This window comes from Petromyzon marinus, chromosome 62, assembly GCF_048934315.1.
Source record: "Petromyzon marinus isolate PM22_M1 ecotype Great Lakes invasive population chromosome 62, UKy_Petmar_22M1.pri1.0, whole genome shotgun sequence".
NCBI classification, from domain to species: Eukaryota; Metazoa; Chordata; class Hyperoartia; order Petromyzontiformes; family Petromyzontidae; genus Petromyzon; species Petromyzon marinus.
In genome coordinates, this window is record NC_133728.1 from 7,361,348 (window position 1) to 7,382,292 (window position 20,945).

General features: G+C 48.9%; 1 protein-coding gene across 9 annotated transcripts in view; it reads right to left on the minus strand.

Annotated features, from left to right (window-relative positions):
* Window positions 1–20,484, minus strand: part of LOC116957832 (upstream stimulatory factor 2-like) — a 107,247-nt gene extending 86,763 nt beyond the window's left edge. For 2 of the 9 annotated variants that reach the window (XM_076053710.1, XM_032980235.2), the window contains exons 1-4: window positions 20,338–20,484; window positions 4,494–4,543; window positions 2,794–2,864; window positions 2,071–2,171 (exon numbers count right to left, since the gene is read on the minus strand). In XM_076053710.1, coding sequence (XP_075909825.1) covers window positions 2,071–2,171; window positions 2,794–2,864; window positions 4,494–4,520 — 199 coding nt within the window. In that variant the 5' untranslated portion in view covers window positions 4,521–4,543; window positions 20,338–20,484. Of the gene's footprint in view, window positions 1–2,070; window positions 2,172–2,793; window positions 2,865–4,493; window positions 4,544–17,229; window positions 17,256–17,683; window positions 18,015–20,337 lie in introns of those variants that run through there. The other 7 variants (XM_032980236.2, XM_032980237.2, XM_032980238.2 and 4 more) reach the window with 5 other exon arrangements.
* Window positions 20,485–20,945: the final 461 nt, after the last annotated feature.

Here is a 20,945-nt window from a genome sequence, read left to right on the forward strand (position 1 = left end):
GCATCTACATCTGCAGAACATGAAGAACCAGTGGCATCTACATCTGTAGAACGTGAAGAACCAGTGGCATCTACAGAGCGTGAAGAACCAGTGGCATCTACATCTGCAGAACATGAAGAACCAGTGGCATCTACATCTACCTAACATGAAGCACCAGCGGCATCTACATCTGCAGAACGTGAAGAACCAGTGGCATCTACATCTGCAGAACATGAAGAACCAGTGGCATCTACATTTGCAGAACGTGAAGAACCAGTGACTTCAACATCTGTAGAACATGAAGAACCAGTGGCATCTACATCTACCTAACATGAAGCACCAGCGGCATCTACATCTGTAGAACGTGAAGAACCAGTGGCATCTACATCTGCAGAACATGAAGAACCAGTGGCATCTACATCTGTAGAACATGAATAACCAGTGTCATCTACATCTGTAGAACATGAAGAGCCAGTGGCATCTACATCTGCAGAACGTGAAGAGCCAGTGGCATCTACATCTGCAGAACGTGAAGAACCAGTGGCATCTACATCTGCAGAACGTGAAGAACAAGTGGCTTCTACATCTGCAGAACATGAAGAACCATTGGCATCTCCATCTGCAGAACATGAAGTAACAGTGGCATCTACATCTGCAAAACGTGAAGAACCAGTGGCATCTACAACTGCACAACGTGAAGAACAAGTGGCATCTACATCTGCAGAACATGAAGAACCATTGGCATCTCCATCTGTAGAACATGAAGAACCAGTGGCATCTACATCTGCAGAACATGAATTACCAGTGGCATCTACATCTGCAGAACGTGAAGGACCAGTGGTATCTACATCAGAATATAAAGAACCAGTGGCATCTACGTCTACAGGAGATTATACAACTTTTAAAGCCATTCCCCGTGTTCAGTGTGCACACCGTACAAAATTTTGGAATCGAGGTGAGTGAAGTTGGACTTAAAAACAAATCGACTTTCGAACAGACCTCTGGAACCTAACTCGTTCGTAGGTACAGGAGTGCCTGTAGTCTAGTAGTATATAATGTAGTGTAGTAGTATCTAGTAGTGTCGTAGTATATAATGTATAGTAGTGTATAATGTATAGTAGTACTGCACATGCCATACAACGTGTTTGGAATCGACAGGCGTAAAGTTGGACATCGTGAACAAAATCTACTTGTGAACAGACACCTGGGGAACCTAAATTGTTCATAAGTAGAGAAATCCCTGTACTGTAGTGTAGCAGTATATAATGCAGTGTAGAAGTATAGAGCAGTTTACCCTGAAACAAAAACTCAACAGTTCATATGGCTAAACACTTTCCCACGCCTCTTTTTCCTTTTTGCTAATTGACTTCAAGGGCCCATTGCAATTGCTATTAATTCACTTATAAGTTTAAAAAACGCGAGAGGAAAAATAAAATCACCGAGTCTGCACGAGAAAGAGATTTTGATTTAAAGCTTTCGTGACTGCAGTAATTCATATTCTTAGCTCTTTCGGTAAAGTCACGTTAAAGGGAAACAATAAAATAATAAAATATATATAAAACAATAAAAATTCTCACGACGTTTCGACCATAGCACAATCATTCTTTCAAATGTTTCTTGCCGTTGCTTTTCACACCTGATGATGACCGTTTGCGTTATGGTCGAAACGTCGTGAGAATTTTTATTGTTCCACATATATTTTATTCTTTTATTGTTTCCCTTCAACGTGACTTTACCGAAAGAGCTAAGAACAGAGAAAGAGATGTTTCCCACCGGCCAAAACGGAAAACGCCGATTGCAAACAAAGCCAGAGCCGAGGTCTAAGCGTGCTCTTGAATGACCGTCGCCGATTGGCTGCAGGGCGCAGCTTAGAGAGCCCCCCCCCGCCCACGCCCCCACTGCTTACAAGTGATCGGATTGGCCGAAACTGTCGCCACCGCGTGCCTATAACGTACCCGTGCCGTCAGTCGGAATATTTGCACGTCGGTCGAGACCGTGCGGGCGTTCGCGATGGGAAAATCCGTCAACCGATGTCGCCGTTCATCGAGGGAACTATTGTACACGGGGGGGGGGAGGGGGGGGGAATCATACCGGACGTTCGTGAAACGTAAAAAAAAATCGAGCCTCGTAGCTTCTTAGGAGAGAGCAGACGTTGAGCGAATATTGGAGAGTGCGCGCAAGAGCGTGGTCCCCTTGGACGCGGTGACGACGCGAGAATAAGAGAGAGAGAGAGAGAGTCACAATTGCAAGCCAATATAAATCCACCGATTGTAGCAACGCGAATAAACGCGGTTAACTTGAGAAGTCTTCTCCGACCAGATTTTCTCTTGGGGCAGGGAGGCGGGTATGACATTCCTGAGAAGCGGAGTGATAAACTTTTGACGCGTGTGTAAATCATCTCGTTCATATTTAAACTGCGGATTGTCGCATCTCCCAAGCAATCACCCTCTCTCTCAACGCTCAAGTGTCTAGCGGCGCCCAATAGATTGACTGATCGCCTTTACAAAGACAAGGAGGACATGTCATTTGTTTTCTTCAAATATATATTTTTTTTAAATTACCCAACGGCCTCTATTGCCACCACCACCCTCCTCCCCCCCCGCCCCCCCCCCCACAAAAGCCACCCCACACCAACCCACCTCCGCCCTGTCTCGTTCCACGGACACACTTTGATCAAAACATTTCGGAGCAATCTGTCTCCTCTAAACAAACACGAGCAAGCTGGCGAGGCCACGCTCCGTGCTCGCTCCACACACTCCACACGCTCGTTCGAACAGTCTCACAATGCCATACGCGGGGGGGGGGGACAATTACCGGGAGTTGTTTAAAATAAAAAAAGATCTTGTGACAGGACCGACCGCTGCTTCTGCTGACAATGGCCGTGGCTACGGGATAAACAAAAAAAAATGGAGGTGCAGAGGATGCGGCGAGCGGAGAGGTTAGGGCGGACGGGGGGAAGGGGTTGTGTAGTTAATCGCGTGGGGATGGCTGCGGAGGTGTCAAGCCAACAAAGATAAACAAACAAAACACTTGAATCGGCGCTATCGTCACTGCAGGAATTACTCTTTGGTTTTTTTGGTTCGGTAAAGTCGCGTAGACATAAGAAATAATGAAATTACATAATAGCGTACGACGTTTCGATTGCACTGGTGTGTCCTGTGTTAATTCCCTCCACTCAAGGTCCCTCCCACCTGATGATGATCGCTTGTGCTGCAATCGAAACGTCGTATGCTGTTACGTAATTTTACTCTTTCTTATTTCTACGTGACTTTGCCGAAAAAAACCATAGAGTAAACTAAAAAAACTATCTTTGTTACCCCCCCCCCTCTCTGAGGTATGCAGCTCTTTTTTCGTTTTGTCAGATCCGACCGGGCCACAATTGATAGCTCAATGAAGTGGCTTGTCATTGCCATCGTCTTGACGTGGAAATGTGTAGCGACAAAATACGCTGGATGCGTGATGTCGATTCTGAATGTGGGGGAGTAAAAGCGGAGGACCCGGAGAAAAATCCACGTGACCAAGGGCAGAGAGAGAGAGACGCGCAAACTCCAAATATACAGCAGCAGGCGTCAGGGTCGGGATCGAACCCACGACCTCCTGTACACCAGGCGAGGTAGTTAACATCTCATAGCCACCGTGATTATGATGATGAGAGAGAGAGACGCGCAAACTCCAAATATACAGCAGCAGGCGTCAGGGTCGGGATCGAACCCACGACCTCCTGTACACCAGGCGAGGTAGTTAACATCTCATAGCCACCATGATGATGATGATGAGAGACGCAAACTCCAAATAGACAGCAGGCATCGTCAGGGTCGGGATCGAACCCACGACCTCCTGCATACCAGGCGAGGTAGTTAACATCTCCTAGCCACCGTGTAGCCTTAACAGACTGTAGGGGGCAAGTGCTGTTAGCGAGCAGCACCTATGAAGGCCGGCACGGCGCACGAGTGTGGTGGGTGGCCAGCAACCACGCCCCCGGGGCCCGCGCCCCTTTGCCTCTCCCCCAGCGGCGACGTTGGCTGCACCACCGCCGCCCAGGTGCCCACTGGAGAGGCAGAGTCGACCTAGGGGAGGAGGGCCCCAGGACCGGCTGTTCAGAGAATCGTCGGCGGTGGCCGTGAGGTCGCGGGGGTTCGGAACTCGGCCGGTGGCCGGGTTCGCAACCGCGGCGCGGCGATAACCCCAAGCGAGATCTCGCTCCCCACGACCCAACGCGCCAAGGCAAAGACGGCCGGCCGGCCACCTTAACGAGGCTGCTGGGGGGGGGGGGGGGGGGGGGGTGGGGGGAAGGGCCAAGCGCTGTTAAGCGAGCGGAAGACACCCGTGAAGGCCGGGGGGCACTGCGGAGCCCCGGGCTTGCAGCGCGGCCCACGTTAAACCACAACCACCACCACCACCACGACCGGCCCCCTCCCCAGTCCAACCCCCCCCCCCCCACCACCACCACCTCGCCCACCCCCCGCTCACATCGCCCCCCCCCCCGACGCACTCACCCACCACCGTTTTCTCACCTTCAGGAAGCTGTGCGGTCTCCTCATCCCCCTCTTGCCCTTTCTCCTGTCTGCGGTGGAGCACACAAACACAGAGAGAAAGGTGGTGGGTGGCGGGGACAGGAAGCCTCTGGGACGTCAACAGAGGATGAGGAGGCGCGCGGGGGCAGTGATGGCAAAGGCGGCGTGGTGGTGGTGGTGGTGGGGGTGGTGGGGGTGGTGGTGGTGGTGGTAGTGGTGGCGGTGGTGGTGGTGGTGCCACCGGCCTTTCCTCCGCCCCCCCCCCCGCTCTTAGCATTCTCCGAACTTTATCTGAAAGGTGCCGTACAGCGACGTCAGAGGTTACACCGCAGGGAGCGGGGGGGGGGGGCGGTGGGGGGGGGGGGGGGCACGGGGCGGGGGGGGGGGCACGGGGGGGGGGAGGGGGGACGCTTTCATTCGCCACTGGCATTTCGCGCGGGTCAAGCGATGGCGCCGGCGATCGCATTACGGAGTCTTCAGCGACGGAGTGGCGCGTTGCAGACTGCCGCTCTTAAAATCCCCGTTTTATTTTCTCTCCATTTTTGTTTATTTCCCACCCCACCGCCGCCCCCACACGCACACACACGCGCACACACACACGCACACACACGCACACACACACACACACGCACACACACGGGCACGCACGCACACACACGCACACACACGCACACACGCACACACACACACACACACGCACACACACGCACACACACACGCACACACACGGGCACGCACGCACACACACGCACACACACGCACACACGCACGCACACACACACACACACGCACACACGCACACACGCACACACACTGGGGATGGACTCGCACGCAACCACACACCCGCCCACCTCCCCATTTAGCTTTTTATCGGCGGAGGAAATCAATATTTTATTTTGGTTAATAAGACCAGGCTTGTTCCCCCCTCCTGTGACAGCGGAAATGGTGACCCCCCCCCCCCCCAACAACCCCCCACCTCAAGCGTCTCCCCCCCCCCCCCACCACCACCGCCCACCCCCCCACCACCCCCCCCACCAATCCAGCCCTGAGCGAGCGACCTGATTAAGTGGATGTCTGCCAAACGACACCCACTCACGGTGCAGTCACTTTAAACGCCGGCGCCAGGGAAGGAGAGATGAGCGGAGGGGAGCGGAGAGGTGAGCGGTGGGGGGTAGAGGTGGGGGGAGAGTGGGGGGTAGAGGTGGGGGGAGAGTGGGGGGGGCAGGCGGGGGGGAAGAGAGTCGTTTAATTTGGACAAGCGCCGACGGAACCGTGCACAGAGACGACACCACAGTGGCTTGACACGTGCCCAAAAAAAAAAAAAACCCCTTCGGACGGACCATCATCGCGGGCTGATCGCCGTCAAAAATCGCGCAATCGGATTTTCAAACGGCTTGGGTGGTCGGGGCGAAAACGAAGGCCGGCAACCCCCAACCCCCCAAGGGCGAGGCTTGGCTCGGTAGCAGAACGCGAAAGCGGGGGGGGGAAGGAGTGGTGGTGGAAGAGACAGCAGGTGGCTGGACCCAGCGGGAGGGAAACCTCGCGAGCCTGGTCCACACGTTTGTCTTACAACAAGACGGGCGGGCCCCCCTTGGAGGAGGGGGGGGGGTGGGCGGGGGGATTATTGCAACGGATTTTAAAATCGACGTCGATATTTGATATCCATTCGACTGCTTTGGGATGGAGCAGTCGAATGGATAATAATGGTAGTAATAATAATAATAACAGCAACGGTAGTCTTTCGCGAGCAATATTATCCACGAGAGGTATTCTTTTTTTCTTTTTGGGTCGCATCGAGCGAATCTCAGCGCGTCGTTAAACCCGCCGCCGCCGCCAATTAGTAAGGTTTGTCACGGGAACAAAACGTGCCAATTAAGCTGCTAGTTCGGCACACACACCGGTGGGTTGGGAGAGAAATTGTAAATGTTGGCGGTTTACACTCCGGCACAGACCGGTGTGCCGAACTACAGTAAAAGCTTGGATTGCGGGTGACTTGGCCTGCGAGTGTTTTGCAAGACGGGCAATTTTTTTTGAAATAAATATTAATTTGATAAACGAGCGAGGGTCTTCTTGCAATACGAGCAGTGGTACGTGTACACGCTTTGTACTGCCGAACGTCACGTGATCACAACTGATGTACGAGTGCTTTGATATACGAGTGCTTTGGATTACAAACACGTTTCCGGGACGAATTATGCTCGCAATCCCAACGTTTTAACTGTAGGTCCTTCCTGCTCGGCACGTTTTGCTTACGTGAAAAAACCTCACTGAACGGCCGTGTCGGGTGGTGGCGGGTTAAACGACACACATTTATATTTACCGCGCTATCTAACCCAAATAGACCTCTATTAAAACAGAGTTGCTGCCGACACATTCCGCCGGCGAAAACCCGAACAGGTCAAGAGTCCGCTTGCTTAAACAAATAGCGCTGGATAATATTGATCTGGAAAGCAAATGGGACTCAAAAAATTACATTTTATTCATATGTGGAGACAGACAGCTTTATTTATATACGTGCTTTGACCTCATCATCAGACTGTTCCTATGTACGTTAAACTTCTTCCGCCCTGCACGTTAGCCAACCGTGCCAATCGTAGGCGCGGTGGAAGGTCAAACTAAACGCAAAGCAGTTCGAAGAAACGAGTTCGTCAATCTAGACCAGCGGTCCCCAACCTTTTTGGCACCGGGGACCAGTTCCGTGGAAGACAATTTTTTTCACGGACCAGGGGAGGGGGGAGGGGAGGGTTCACATCATTGGGTCTTTCCCCCTTTTCAAAGAAGCTCTCTCTAGCGACGTTTCTTCGTTACTCGTTGTGGCTACCAGGGCTTAGGGCTCGTGGGCTCACCAACACCACTGCGACTGACACTGAGCGCGCGGTGCGGGAACAGAGGCGCGGACGGGAGTGGTCAATAATAAAATAATGGCGTGGCCACGCGTGGACTCGCCGCTATCACCTCCTCCTGCTGTGCGGCCCCCGGTTCCTAACAGGCCGCGGACCGGTGGCCCCGGGGGTTGGGGACCCCTGATCTAGATGATTTCAAAGCGCATAACTCCAACGGCTTCCTAATATCGCAAGGAAGAGCGTTGTGCAGACGGCCTCAGGGCCGTGCCCGAAAGCTCCGTGCGCGATGAGGTGACCACCTTCTTTGCTCGACGGCCAACCCAAAAGTCGCTGCTGCTGCTGCTGTGGCGGCGAGGATGACGGGAATTCGCCCGGTGATGATTTATGCCCCTTAAACGAGATCGGCGAGCTGGTGCGGTTCATTTGCAGCGAGCGCTTTGGAAGATTAATGGATTGATATCCAAGCAACGGGGAACCCGGCTTCTTTTTATCTCGAAGACGCCGAACAGAATTTAATTTCACCGTCAGAACTGCACGGGTGGCGCAGCTGCAGTGAGGGAAAAAAAGTATTTGATCCCCTGCTGATTTTGTAAGTTTGCCCACTGACAAAAAAATGATCTGTCTATAATTTTAATGGTAGGTTTATTTGAACAGCGAGACACAGAATAACAACCAAAAAATTCAGAAAAACGCATGTCAAAAATGTTAAAAAATTGATTTGCATTTTTATGAGGGAAAGATGTATTTGACCCCTCTGCAAAACATGACTTAGTACTTGGTGGCAAAACCCTTGTTGGCAATCACAGAGGTCAGACGTTTCTTGTAGTTGGCCACCAGGTTAGCGCACATCTCAGGAGGGATTTTGTCCCACTCCTCTTTGCAGATCTTCTCCAAGTCATTAAGGTTCCGAGACTGATGTTTGGCAACTCGAACCTTCAGCTCCCTCCACAGATTTTCTATGGGATTAAGGTCTGGAAACTGGCTAGGCCACTCCAGGACCTTAATGTGCTTCTTCTTGAGCCACTCCTTTGTTGCCTTGGCCGTGTGTTTTGGGTCATTGTCATGCTGGAATACCCATCCACGACCCATTTTCAATGCCCTGGCTGAGGGAAGGAGGTTCTCACCCAAGATTTGACGGTACATGGCCCCGTCCATCGTCCCTTTGATGTGGTGAAGTTGTCCTGTCCCCTTAGCAGAAAAACACCCCCAAAGCATGTTTCCACCTCCATGTTTGACAGTGGGGATGGTGTTCTTGGGGTCATAGGCAGCATTCCTCCTCCTCCATACACGGCGAGCTGAGTTGATGCCAAAGAGCTCCATTTTGGTCTCATCTGACCACAACACTTTCACCCAGTTGTCCTCCCAATCATTTAGATGTTCATTGGCAAACTTCAGACGGGCATGTACATGTGCTTTCTTGAGCAGGGGGACCTTGCGGGCGCTGCAGGATTTCAGTCCTTCACGGCGAAGTGTGTTACCAATTGTTTACTTGGTGACTATGGTCCCAGCTGCCTTGAGATCATTGAGAAGATCCTCCCGTGTAGTTCTGGGCTGATTCCTCACCGTTCTCATGATCATTGCAACTCCACGAGGTGAGATCTTGCATGGAGCCCCAGGCCGAAGGAGATTGACAGTTCTTTTGTGTTTCTTCCATTTGCGAATTATCGCACCAACTGTTGTCACCTTCTCACCATGCTGCTTGGCAATGGTCTTGTAGCCCATTCCAGCCTTGTGTAGGTCGACAATCTTGTCCCTGACATCCTTGGGGAGCTCTTTGGTCTTGGCCATGGTGGAGAGTTTGGAATCTGATTGATAGGTTGCTTCTGTGGACAGGTGTCTTTTAAGCTGAGATTAGGAGCACTCCCTTTAAGAGTGTGCTCCTAATCTCAGCTCGTTACCTGTATAAAAGACACCTGGGAGCCAGAAATGTTTCTGATTGAGAGGGGGTCAAATACTTATTTCCCTCATTAAAATGAAAATCAATTGATAACATTTTTGACATGCGTTTTTTCTGGATTTTCTTGTTGGTATTCTGTCTCTCACTGTTCAAACAAACCTACCATTACAATTATAGACTGATCATTTCTTTGTCAGTGGGCAAACGTGCAAAATCAGCAGGGGATCAAATACTTGTTTTTTTCCCCTCACTGTATCTCCTCCATCAGTGGGGGGTAATCGTGGAGTCGCAGAAACCTGTGCTAATGACGACTGCAGTGAAGTGCAAGCCATCTCATCTCGCATCACGCTTTACGCTGTACGATGTGGCCGAGTCTATGGAATACGATTGTAAAGATTATCTAACTGTTCAGTTTTGTTTAGTTTTTTTTTACCGGATAAGGCTCCACCGAGCTATCTAGCTCTCTCTTTTTTTTTGTTTGCAGAATCAAACCCGAGTGTCGCAAACGATAGCTCAACAAAGTGGCGTATCATCTTCTTTGGTTCTTTCGGTAAAGTCACGTAGAATGAGAATAAAATAATAAATTGATAAAATAAAATAACACAATAATATTCTCACGACGTTTCGGCCACAACACAAGCGGCCTTCATCAGGTGAAGGGAGCGAGACTGTCTGGTAGGACAGCGCTGGAGTGAGAGAGCCACGTTCAGATCACGGCTTTTAAGCTGTGTGAGAGGAACAAAGAGCCTTGACGAAGGAATTAGCATAAAATTTAGCATTGAAAAGGCTGAATGATTAACTTGTGACTGGTCACAGAAATAGCTATGTTAAAAGTTAAAGCATACACATCCGCAGAGGCACCCATTGTTAAAAGGAATTAGCATAGAATTTAGCATTGAAATAGCTAAATTAAGGCATTCGCTTGTAACTGGGAATTCATAGGGGGCAGAGCAATACCCGACCGCGCGATGTCGATTCTAAATGTGGAGGGAAAAACCGGAGGAGTCCGATAAAAAAAAATCCACGTGAGAAAGAGAGAAAGAGAGAGAGACGCTGCAAGCTCCAAATACACAGCGGCAGCCATCAGTGTCGTGATCGAACTCACGACCCCCTGTATACCGGGCAAGGCCGTTAACATTTCACCACCAATGCCCACCCCTCGATATATGCCTTTCATTACCTATGTGGGTGCATGGGTTTGCAAGCCTATGGGGTCTCACTGCGGTGCCGAGGGGGTCTCGCGTTGCGACCGTGATGAAACGCGACCCATCACTTGCGTCACGGATCATTGCCCAATTCACGCTGTCGCAACGGCGACAGACAAGACTCCGATCGGGTGACCCCCCCCATATGCCACCGAACATTGCTCCGAAAATCAAACGCACCGTTATTATGAACCGTAAAGCGGGTTTTTTTTTGGGAGGGGGGGGGGAGGGGGGGGGGTTAGATCACGTAAAATGTGTCGTTAAACCCGCCACCACCCGACACGTCCAATTAGTAAGGTTTGTCACGTAAACAAAAAAGCGCCAATTTGTTACTTGCGCAGGGACACCGGTTGTCTGTCAAGGGCAAAGCCACAACATTTGCAATCTGAGTACGACGCTTCGCCAGTAATTACAACGAGTTTCATTTGGCGACAGTCAAATTTGTGTCCGTACTCGTAACGAATTGACGTAACGACCTTTTTGGGCCGGTACTATCAAAATGATGTAAAAACAAAAATAATAGGCTAAACCCCACCCACACTTTCTGGCAGTAAAACAGCAGTTGAATTAAGATGTTAAAACGGCTAATACACACCTATTGCAAGGCATCAAGTCTGCATTAACCACACAACCCTGCAAATATTGTCCGCACGTTCTGCCAATAAAACCGGAGCCAATCTCTTACGGTTTTACTGCCGGAGAGGATAAAGTCTACTCTTAATGTTTTTTTCATAATGCCAATTACTTAACCAGCCAAGGTCTCATTGATTCCCCTAAAGCCTTCTTCAGAAAAGGTTTCTTTGCTTTTGCTGCTCGCGAAATTTAGCCAATAATTCCATTAATGGAGAATTTGGCTTCATTATCCTCATTAGCCATGATGAATCCACTGCTATTATATGGACTCCCCTAGTCACCAGCAAGTTGCACAGAACTGCAACGCAACAATCAACCAAGCGTCTTGCCCACTCTCCACGGGGTAAGTCCCCCCTACCTTTGGGCTGCAAATCCACTGAACACCCATTTCTCATGGCCCAAAATCCTACTTGTCGTAGTTTCGTAGTCACAGTGACGCCTCTAACACGGAGCAGGACTTTCACGACCCAAGATATCGCGAATATAAATGTGTCGTTAAACCCGCCACCACCCGACACAGCCAATCGGTGAGGTTTGTCACGTGAACAAAACATGCCAGTGGAGTTAATACTCCAGCACACGACCGGTGTAAATGCGCATTTACAATTCCCTTCCAACGTTGTGCCCGATCTCTGACCCACGTGTTCCTTCCGTCTCTCAAGCTAAATTCAAAGCACGTATTTCTCAATGGTTTTGTTCGAATTTTCAGCTTTTTATTTGCATTTTTACTTGTCATTGTTCATGTTTCTGATCAATGTCGCAGCAGTTAATATATATAGACCAATTTTATATATATATATACATTCAAGAACATTGGTGGGCGCCACGGTGGCGGGATGTTAACTACCTCACCTGGTATACAGGAGGTCGTGGGTTTGATCCCGACCCTATTGCCTTGCTGCTGTATATTTGGAGTTTGCCTTTCTCTCTTTCTCTCTCTCCCCGTGGTCGCGTGAATTTATCTCCGGGCCCCTCCAGCAATTGCCCTCCACATTTACAATCAACATCATGCGTTTTAGAGTATTTGGCTGCTATACATTTCCACATGATGATGATGATGCTGATGATAAGCTAACTTCCTTGAGCTATCATGTGATGGCTAGGTAGTTTCTGAAAAAAGTAGCTACATAGCAGCTCAGTGGGGCCTTACCTGGTAAGAGTAAAAACATAGTTTATATGGATACACATACATACCTGTCAACCCCGTATCAGTGCCTAAGTTATTACATTCCAATTCAGACATTATTGATCACCCATCACAAAGGAGAAACACAAACAAATAGACAATGTTTTGGCCGTGTTGAAACGGCTTCACGCCGTGTGAACCTGAAAACTCAATTTCCCTGTACAAGAATACGGGGGGGTAAACCATATGGGTTGACACGGTACGCTATATCTCTGTATCTCTATGGGTCTTTATGTATATCTATGGGTCTCTGTCTATTATAATCCATACCTGGCAACCCTTATCAGTGCCCTACCTTATTACAGACCAATTCAGACCTTATTGTTCACCCCGTGGCCCTTATAAATCTCAACGTTCATCCTCCAAAGTCCCATCACAAGGGGGAGAAACACAAACAAGACAATTAATGCTTTTGTCAGTATTGAAACGGCTGTACGCCGTCTGGACCTAAGAACTCAATTTCCCCGTACAAGAAAACGGAGCGAACCGTCCGAGTTGACACGGTACGCTCTATATCTACGGATCTCTATGGGTATCTGTCTATAACAGGGGTGGGGGGCCGTATCGGGCCCGCAAAATCATTTGGTCTGGCCCTGCAAAGGCAACCGCAGGCGGGACTCGAAATTCAATAAATCTAGGGAGCAAACCTGGAAAAGCAGTTGCGAGTAGCAACATCATCAATACCAGCTAGCATCATCACCACACGCCTCGCCAAAGAGAAGCCCAGCCATCGCATTAATAGTGAGTTAATTAAATGTTTGACCAAATATAACAGGCAAATGTTTAAGTTGATCATTTTGGACGGCCCGCGAATGATGTTATATAAATATCCGAATGGCCCTTGGCAGAGAAAGGTTCTCCACCCCTGGTCTATAATCATACCCGTCAACTCCTTATCAGTGCCTACCTCATCACAGAACAATTCAGACCTTTTTGGTCACACCGTGCCCCTAATAAATCACAACGTCCATCCTATAAAGTCCCATCACAAGGGAGAAACAAACAAATAGCCAATCACCACTACTACACTCACCACTAGTACACTCACCACTACATACCTGTCAACTCCTTATCAGTGCCTACCTCATCACAGAACAATTCAGACCTTTTTGGTCACACCGTGCCCCTAATAAATCACAACGTCCATCCTATAAAGTCCCATCACAAGGGAGAAACAAACAAATAGCCAATCACCACTACTACACTCACCACTAGTACACTCACCACTACATACCCGTCAACTCCTTATCAGTGCCTACCTCATCACAGAACAATTCAGACCTTTTTGGTCACACCGTGCCCCTAATAAATCACAACGTCCATCCTATAAAGTCCCATCACAAGGGAGAAACAAACAAATAGCCAATCACCACTACTACACTCACCACTAGTACACTCACCACTACATACCTGTCAACTCCTTATCAGTGCCTACCTCATCACAGAACAATTCAGACCTTTTTGGTCACACCGTGCCCCTAATAAATCACAACGTCCATCCTATAAAGTCCCATCACAAGGGAGAAACAAACAAATAGACACTCACCACTACTACACTCACCACTAGTACACTCACCACTACATACCTGTCAACTCCTTATCAGTGCCTACCTCATCACAGAACAATTCAGACCTTTTTGGTCACCCCGTGCCCCTTATAAATCTCAACGTCCATCCTATAAAGTCCCATCACAAGGGAGAAACACACAAATAGACAATCACCACTACTACACTCACCACTAGTACACTCACCACTACATACCTGTCAACTCCTTATCAGTGCCTACCTCATCACAGAACAATTCAGACCTTTTTGGTCACACCGTGCCCCTAATAAATCACAACGTCCATTCTATAAAGTCCCATCACAAGGGAGAAACAAACAAATAGACACTCACCACTACTACACTCACCACTAGTACACTCACCACAACATACCTGTCAACTCCTTATCAGTGCCTACCTCATCACAGAACAATTCAGACCTTTTTGGTCACCCCGCGCCCCTTATAAATCTCAACGTTCATCCTACAACGTCCCATAACAAGGGAGAAACACAGACACTCACCACTACTACACTCACCACTACATACATGTCAACCCCTTATCAATGCGCTAACTTATTACAGACCAATTCAGACTGAATTGGTCTGTAATAATTCAGACTGAATTGGTCACCCCGTGTCCCCTATAAATCTCAACGTCCATCCTACAAAGTCCCATCACAAGGGAGAAACACAAACAAATAGATAATTAATGTGTTTCATGGGATCTCCTTTGCCAGTCCCAAAATATAATAGGTTTCCCCTTTTTCTGCCACACAAAACAGCTGCGTTGAGATGTTAAAACACCAAACTGAAACCTTTTACCAAGGAACCGTGTTGCTGCGTTAACCACAATGCTTGTGGTCAGAACGCCAACAAAACACTCTGATAATAAATGTGGGCATTGTCTTCGAAACTGATTGGTCCACGCCAGAGACAGCTTTCTTTTGAGCCTCGTCTCAGAACGGCGTTAGACCAGAGGACGCCAAAAGGCGTCACACAGCTCAAAGACAACGACACTATCAGAGTAATTAATGAGGGCTCGGTGGTAGAGCATCTACATCATGGGGACCTCCTTTGCCAGTACCAAAATATGATAATAGGTTTTTCCCCTTTTTCTGCCAACAAAACAGCCGTGTTCAGATGTTAAAACACCAAACTGAAACCTTTTACCAAGGGACCGTGTCTGCGTTAACCGCAATGCTTGTGGTCAGAATGCAAAGGAAAAAAACACACACTGATATTATCTGCATGGTCTGTTAAACTGATTAGTCCACGCCAGAGACGGCTTTCTTTTGAGCCTCGTCTCAAAACGGCGTTAGACCAGAGGACGCCAAAAGGCGTCACACAGCACAAAGACAACGCCACTATCAGAGTAATTAATGAGGGCTCGGTGGTAGAGCATCTACATCATGGGACCTCCTTTGCCAGTACCAAAATGTGATAATAGGTTTTTCCCCTTTTTCTGCCAACAAAACAGCCGTGTTGAGATGTTAAAACACCAAACTGAAACCTTTTACCAAGGGACCGTGTCTGCGTTAACCGCAATGCTTGTGGTCAGAATGCAAAGGAAAAAAACCACACACTGATATTATCTGCATGGTCTGTTAAACTGATTAGTCCATGCCAGAGACGGCTTTCTTTTGAGCCTCGTCTCAGAACGGCGTTAGACCAGAGGACGCCAAAAGGCTTCACACACAGCACAAAGACAACGCCACTATCAGAGTAATTAATGAGGGCTCGGTGGTAGACCATCTACATCACGGGGACCTCCTTTGCCAGTACCAAAATATGATAATAGGTTTTTCCCCTTTTTTTCTGGCAACAAAACTGAAACCTTTTTACAAGGAATCATGTCTGCATTAACCACAATACTTGTGGCCAAAATGCAAAGAAAACACTCTGATAATATGATGCATTGTCCTTGAAACTGATTGGTTCACACCAGAGACGGCTTTCTTTTGAGCCTCGTCTCAGAACGGCGTTAGACCAGAGGACGCCAAAAGGCTTCACACAGCACAAAGACAACGCCAATATCAGAGTAATTAATGAGGCCTCGGTGGTAGAGCATCTACATCACGGGGACCCTCCCTTTGCCAGTACCAAAATATGATCACAGGTTTCAGTGTGGTGTTTTAACATCTTGACACAGCTGTTTTGTTGCTAGAAAAAAAAGGTGGGAAACCCCCCCTATTATCGATTAATGTACGGCGAACGGACCCGAAAACCAAAATCTTACCTGTACGAGAAGAATACGGAGTATATGCCGTACGGATCCGACAGGGGTATGGGCGCGTAACGTAGTTAGCAGGTTTACGTCGTTTTTATACAGATGGGGGACGAAGGAAAATTCGACAAAAAGATCACGATTTGTGTATCGAGAACCAAAAGAGTGTGGGATCCTTGCAGTCACGAAAGATTTAAATCTAGAAATTGATTTGTGTATCATTTTTTCCGGGGACTCAAAACCCCAACCGCGCCTTGTCGGTATAGATACACGACGATTTGTGGTGTATCGATACTCTTTTGGTTCTATTCGGTAAAGTCACGTGACTTTACCGAATGAGAACCAAAAGAGTGTGGGATCCTTGCAGTCACGAAAGATTTAAATCTAGAAATTGATTTGTGTATCATTTTATCCGGGACTCAAAACCCCAACCGCGCCTGTCAGAACGCTACCGCCCACCGCCCCGCCGAGCCCAAAACAGCCGCAATATCTAAAGCCGCCTCACGACGAAACTTTAAACTTCGCTTCAACTTTACTTTTACTCAAACGCAGCACGTTTTCTTTTTTTTAAACGAACAAAACAAAAAGAGACGCGCCACCACACTCGGCGTGCACCGAGACGAGAGACAATTTAATCGCCTTATTTTGTGCGCGAAAGCACGGCGCGAGGCCTGGTGCAGGCTTCGCGAGGCCTGGTGCAGGCTTCGCGAGGCCTAGTGCAGGCTTCGCGAGGTCTAAGTGCAGGCTTCGCGAGGCCTAAGTGCAGGCTTTGCGAGGCCTAGTGCAGGCTTCGCGAGGCCTAGTGCAGGCTTCGCGAGGTCCGCCTCGCCTCGTAACCACCAAATCGACCTTTGCGACGAGCTAAATACAAACACTAATTGCGACCAGAACACACGTTTAACTTATGCGCGATACGTTGCGCGATTGAATGCAAAAGTAAATAAGGACTTTTAAAACGCGTTGTTCTCGCGTCGAATTTCGTCACGGTTTTGACACCGGGCCTAGGGTAAGGCCTTCGTAGACCCGACGGCGATAACTTTATTTTATTTCAAAGTGAACATTTTTACATTTACTTTCACACACTCGGGATGCCTACGTTGTCTATATTTTATTTTCTTTAACGCAATAATAATCATAATTGTAGTGTCGGTTGGTTAAAGCAATAACAGCTCAAGTGGCGGTGAGGACGAATGGAGCTTACCTTAAGCGCATTAAAAATATCTCAAGACGCCGGTTTTATTTTTGTTTAACGTTAACATTATAAAACACGCGCAACAATTTCAGGGTGTCCGAATACGGTGCGAGAGGAGGGAAGGAAAAAAAACTCGTAGCAACTTTCCAGGGTTAAAACGTCACTTGCCAAAAGAAAACAGAAAAAAAATAAAAATTAACGTCCAATAATTGCATTTTGAGACTCAAATCGACCAAACGCGTTTGAGCGATTATAAAGACCTAGCCAACATTTAAAAAAAAACCAACACACACAACACAAAAAATACACACAAACACATTTCCCATCGCATTCATGTAATTGCCTTCGTGCGTTATTAACACACGCCGTTAAATGCAACGTCCAAGTATAAACAAGCACTAAAAAGAAAACCGACGTTTGGTTTTTGCTCAGTTTTAAACAACAACAACAAAAGAAACTCAACTCGACCTCGGTCAAATCCAACTGCTGCTTATGGCTCAAGCCACCAGCTCCTTGCTTCTTGAAATCCCAACTAAGTAACATGTAGCATGTATCCTCCCCTGCCTAAAGACTTGTAAAACACACAACAAACACACCACCAACATGAAATCATCACCAATCACGACAAAGACTCCCTCTCTCTCGACAACTATAATCGCCCACACGGCAACACGGGGGGAAGCTTTACAGCTGCTTGAGCCCTCTGGCCGAGGTGTTAACTACGGGGTTCTGATTGCTCATGTCTCACACTCGTGTTGTGTTGTTGTTGTGTTGTTGGTGTTGTGTTGTTTGTTGTGTTGTTGTTGTCGAGAGGCGAGGAGCCGGATTGACACTCACAATCAACCTCTGTCAGCGAGGTTCCAGAGCCAAAGTACAAACATCGTGAACAGCCTGAAGCCAAGGAGTACAAAGAATCTATCTTGCACTCGTGTTGTTGTTTGTGTTGTTGTTGTGGAGAGGCGATGAGCCGGATTGACACTCACAATCAACCTCTGTCAGCGAAGGTTCCAGAGCCAAAATACAAACATCGTGAACAGCCTGAGGCCAAGGTTTACAAAGGATATATCTTGCACTCGTGTTGTTGTGTTGTTGTTGTGTGTTGTTGTTGTGTTGTTGTTGTTGTCGAGAGGCGATGGGCCGGATTGACACTCACAATCCACCTCTGTCAGCGAAGTTCCCGAGCCAAAGTACAAACATCGTGAACAGCCTGAGGCCAAGGAGTACAAAGGATCTATCTTGCACTCGTTGTTGTGTTGTTGTTGTGTGTTGTTGTTGTGTGTTGTTGTTGTGGAGAGGCGATGAGCCGGATTGACACTCACAATCAACCTCTGTCAGCGAGGTTCTCGAGCCAAAGTACAAACATCGTGAACAGCCTGAGGCCAAGGTTTACAAAGGATCTATCTTGCACTCGTTGTTATTGTGTTGTTGTTGTGTTGTTGTGTGTTGTTGTGTTGTTGTCGAGAGGCGATGAGCCGGATTGACACTCACAATCCACCTCTGTCAGCGAGGTTCTCAAGCCAAAGTACAAACATCGTGAACAGCCTGAGGCAAAGGCGTACAAAGGATCTATCTTGCACTCGTTGTTTGTGTTGTTGTGTTGTTATGTTGTGTTGTTGCTGTGTTGTTGTGTGTTGTTGTGTTGTTGTAAGGCGAGGAGCCGGATTGACACTCACAATCCACCTCTGTCAGCGAGGTTCTCGAGCCAAAGTACAAACATCGTGAACAGCCTGAGGCCAAGGTTTACAAAGGATCTATCTTGCACTCGTTGTTATTGTGTTGTTGTTGTGTTGTTGTGTGTTGTTGTGTTGTTGTTGTCGAGAGGCGATGAGCCGGATTGACACTCACAATCCACCTCTGTCAGCGAGGTTCTCAAGCCAAAGTACAAACATCGTGAACAGCCTGAGGCAAAGGCGTACAAAGGATCTATCTTGCACTCGTTGTTTGTGTTGTTGTGTGTTATGTTGTTGTTGTGTTGTTGCTGTGTTGTTGTGTGTTGTTGTGTTGTTGTAAGGCGAGGAGCCGGATTGACACTCACAATCAACCTCTGTCAGCGAGGTTCTCGAGCCAAAGTACAAACATCGTGAACAGCCTGAAGCCAAGGAGTACAAAGTATCTATCTTGCACTCGTTGTGTTGTTTGTTGTTATTGTTGTGTTGTTATGTTGTTGTTTTGTTGTAAGGCGATGAGCCGGATTGACACTCACAATCCCTCTGTCAGCGAGGCTAACAACATCGCGAGCAGCCAGCCTACTAGGCCCGACGAGCGAACGAGAATCAGCAAGTTACAAAAAAAACCCCAATAAGAATTATTATTTTTTTGTAAAAGGTCCGCAAAATGAAATGCGGACACGTCCACAAGCAGCAACAGCAGCAGCAGTAACAACAACAGCAGCAGCTACCCCCTCCTTCAAAATCCGACGGTTTGGGTTCGATCCACCCCGAGGCCTATAGGCCACAGCGCATGGCCCAGGGTGGTGGTGGTGCGGGCAGGCGAGCGAGCAGGCCCCGGTCCACGTCGCGTTACATTCGCGATCTCTGCGATTACAAAGGGCCTGCTGCTGCTGCTGTTGCTGCTGTTACTGCTGCTGGAGGAGGAGAGAGGTGGGAGGAAAGAAGAAGAAGCTGATGATGATGGGAGATGAGGTGGAAGATGGGGTGTGAAGGTGGTGGTGGTAGTGGTGCGGGCAGGCGAGCGAGTAGGCCCCGGTCCACGTCGCGTTACATTCGCGATCTCTGCGATTACAAAGGGCCTGCTGCTGCTGCTGTTGCTGCTGCTGTTGCTGCTGGAGGAGGAGGAGGAGAGAGGTGGGAGGAAAGAAGAAGCAGAAGAAGCTGATGATGATGGGAGATGAGGTGGAAGATGGGGTGTGAAGGTGGTGGTGGTAGTGGTGCGGGCAGGCGAGCGAGCAGGCCCCGGGTCCACGTCGCGTTACATTCGCGATCTCTGCGATTACAAAGGGCCTGCTGCTGCTGCTGTTACTGCTGGAGGAGGAGGAGAGAGGTGGGAGGAAAGAGGAAGAAGAAGCTGATGATGATGGGGAGGGGAGATGAGGAGGAAGATGGGGTGTGAAGGCGGTGGTGGTGGTGGTGGCGGTGGCTAGCCACCCAGACGACTCACCTGCCTGCGAGACTCTGCCCCAACATGTCCATGTGCTCGCCGGGTATAGGACCCGCGGTCACGGGACCAAACACGGGGGTCATGTGAGACGCGGGGGGGGGGGGCTACGATCCACCACTCCACCACTCCACCACCCCCCACACACACACACACAGATCCCACCCCTCCCCCAACCCTACTCTCGCTCTCGCGATATTTCCGCTTGCTTGCTAAGTACCCACCCCCCTCCATCCATCCATCCACCCATTGGGTCGTTCAGGCTCCGCCCCATCATTCAGCCCCACCCACATTTTTTTTAACCACGCCCCCCCCCGCCCCCCCATTCGGAATCAGAATCACCACCACGCATACACACAGATCCGACCCCCTCCCCGCTCTCGCGATATCTCCGCCTCCCTGCTTAGACCCCTCCCCCTACACCACCCATTGGGTCTCGCTGGCCCCGCCTCCTCATTCGGCCCCTCCCCCACCGACAAAATTAAGCCACTCCCCCACCCTGACCTTCACTCATTCAGAAATTTATAAAAAAAAACCTCTGACTGTACGCCTGATGATGCTGGTTGTTGTTGTTGTTATTGTTATTGCAATTAATGGCCAAACGTCACACT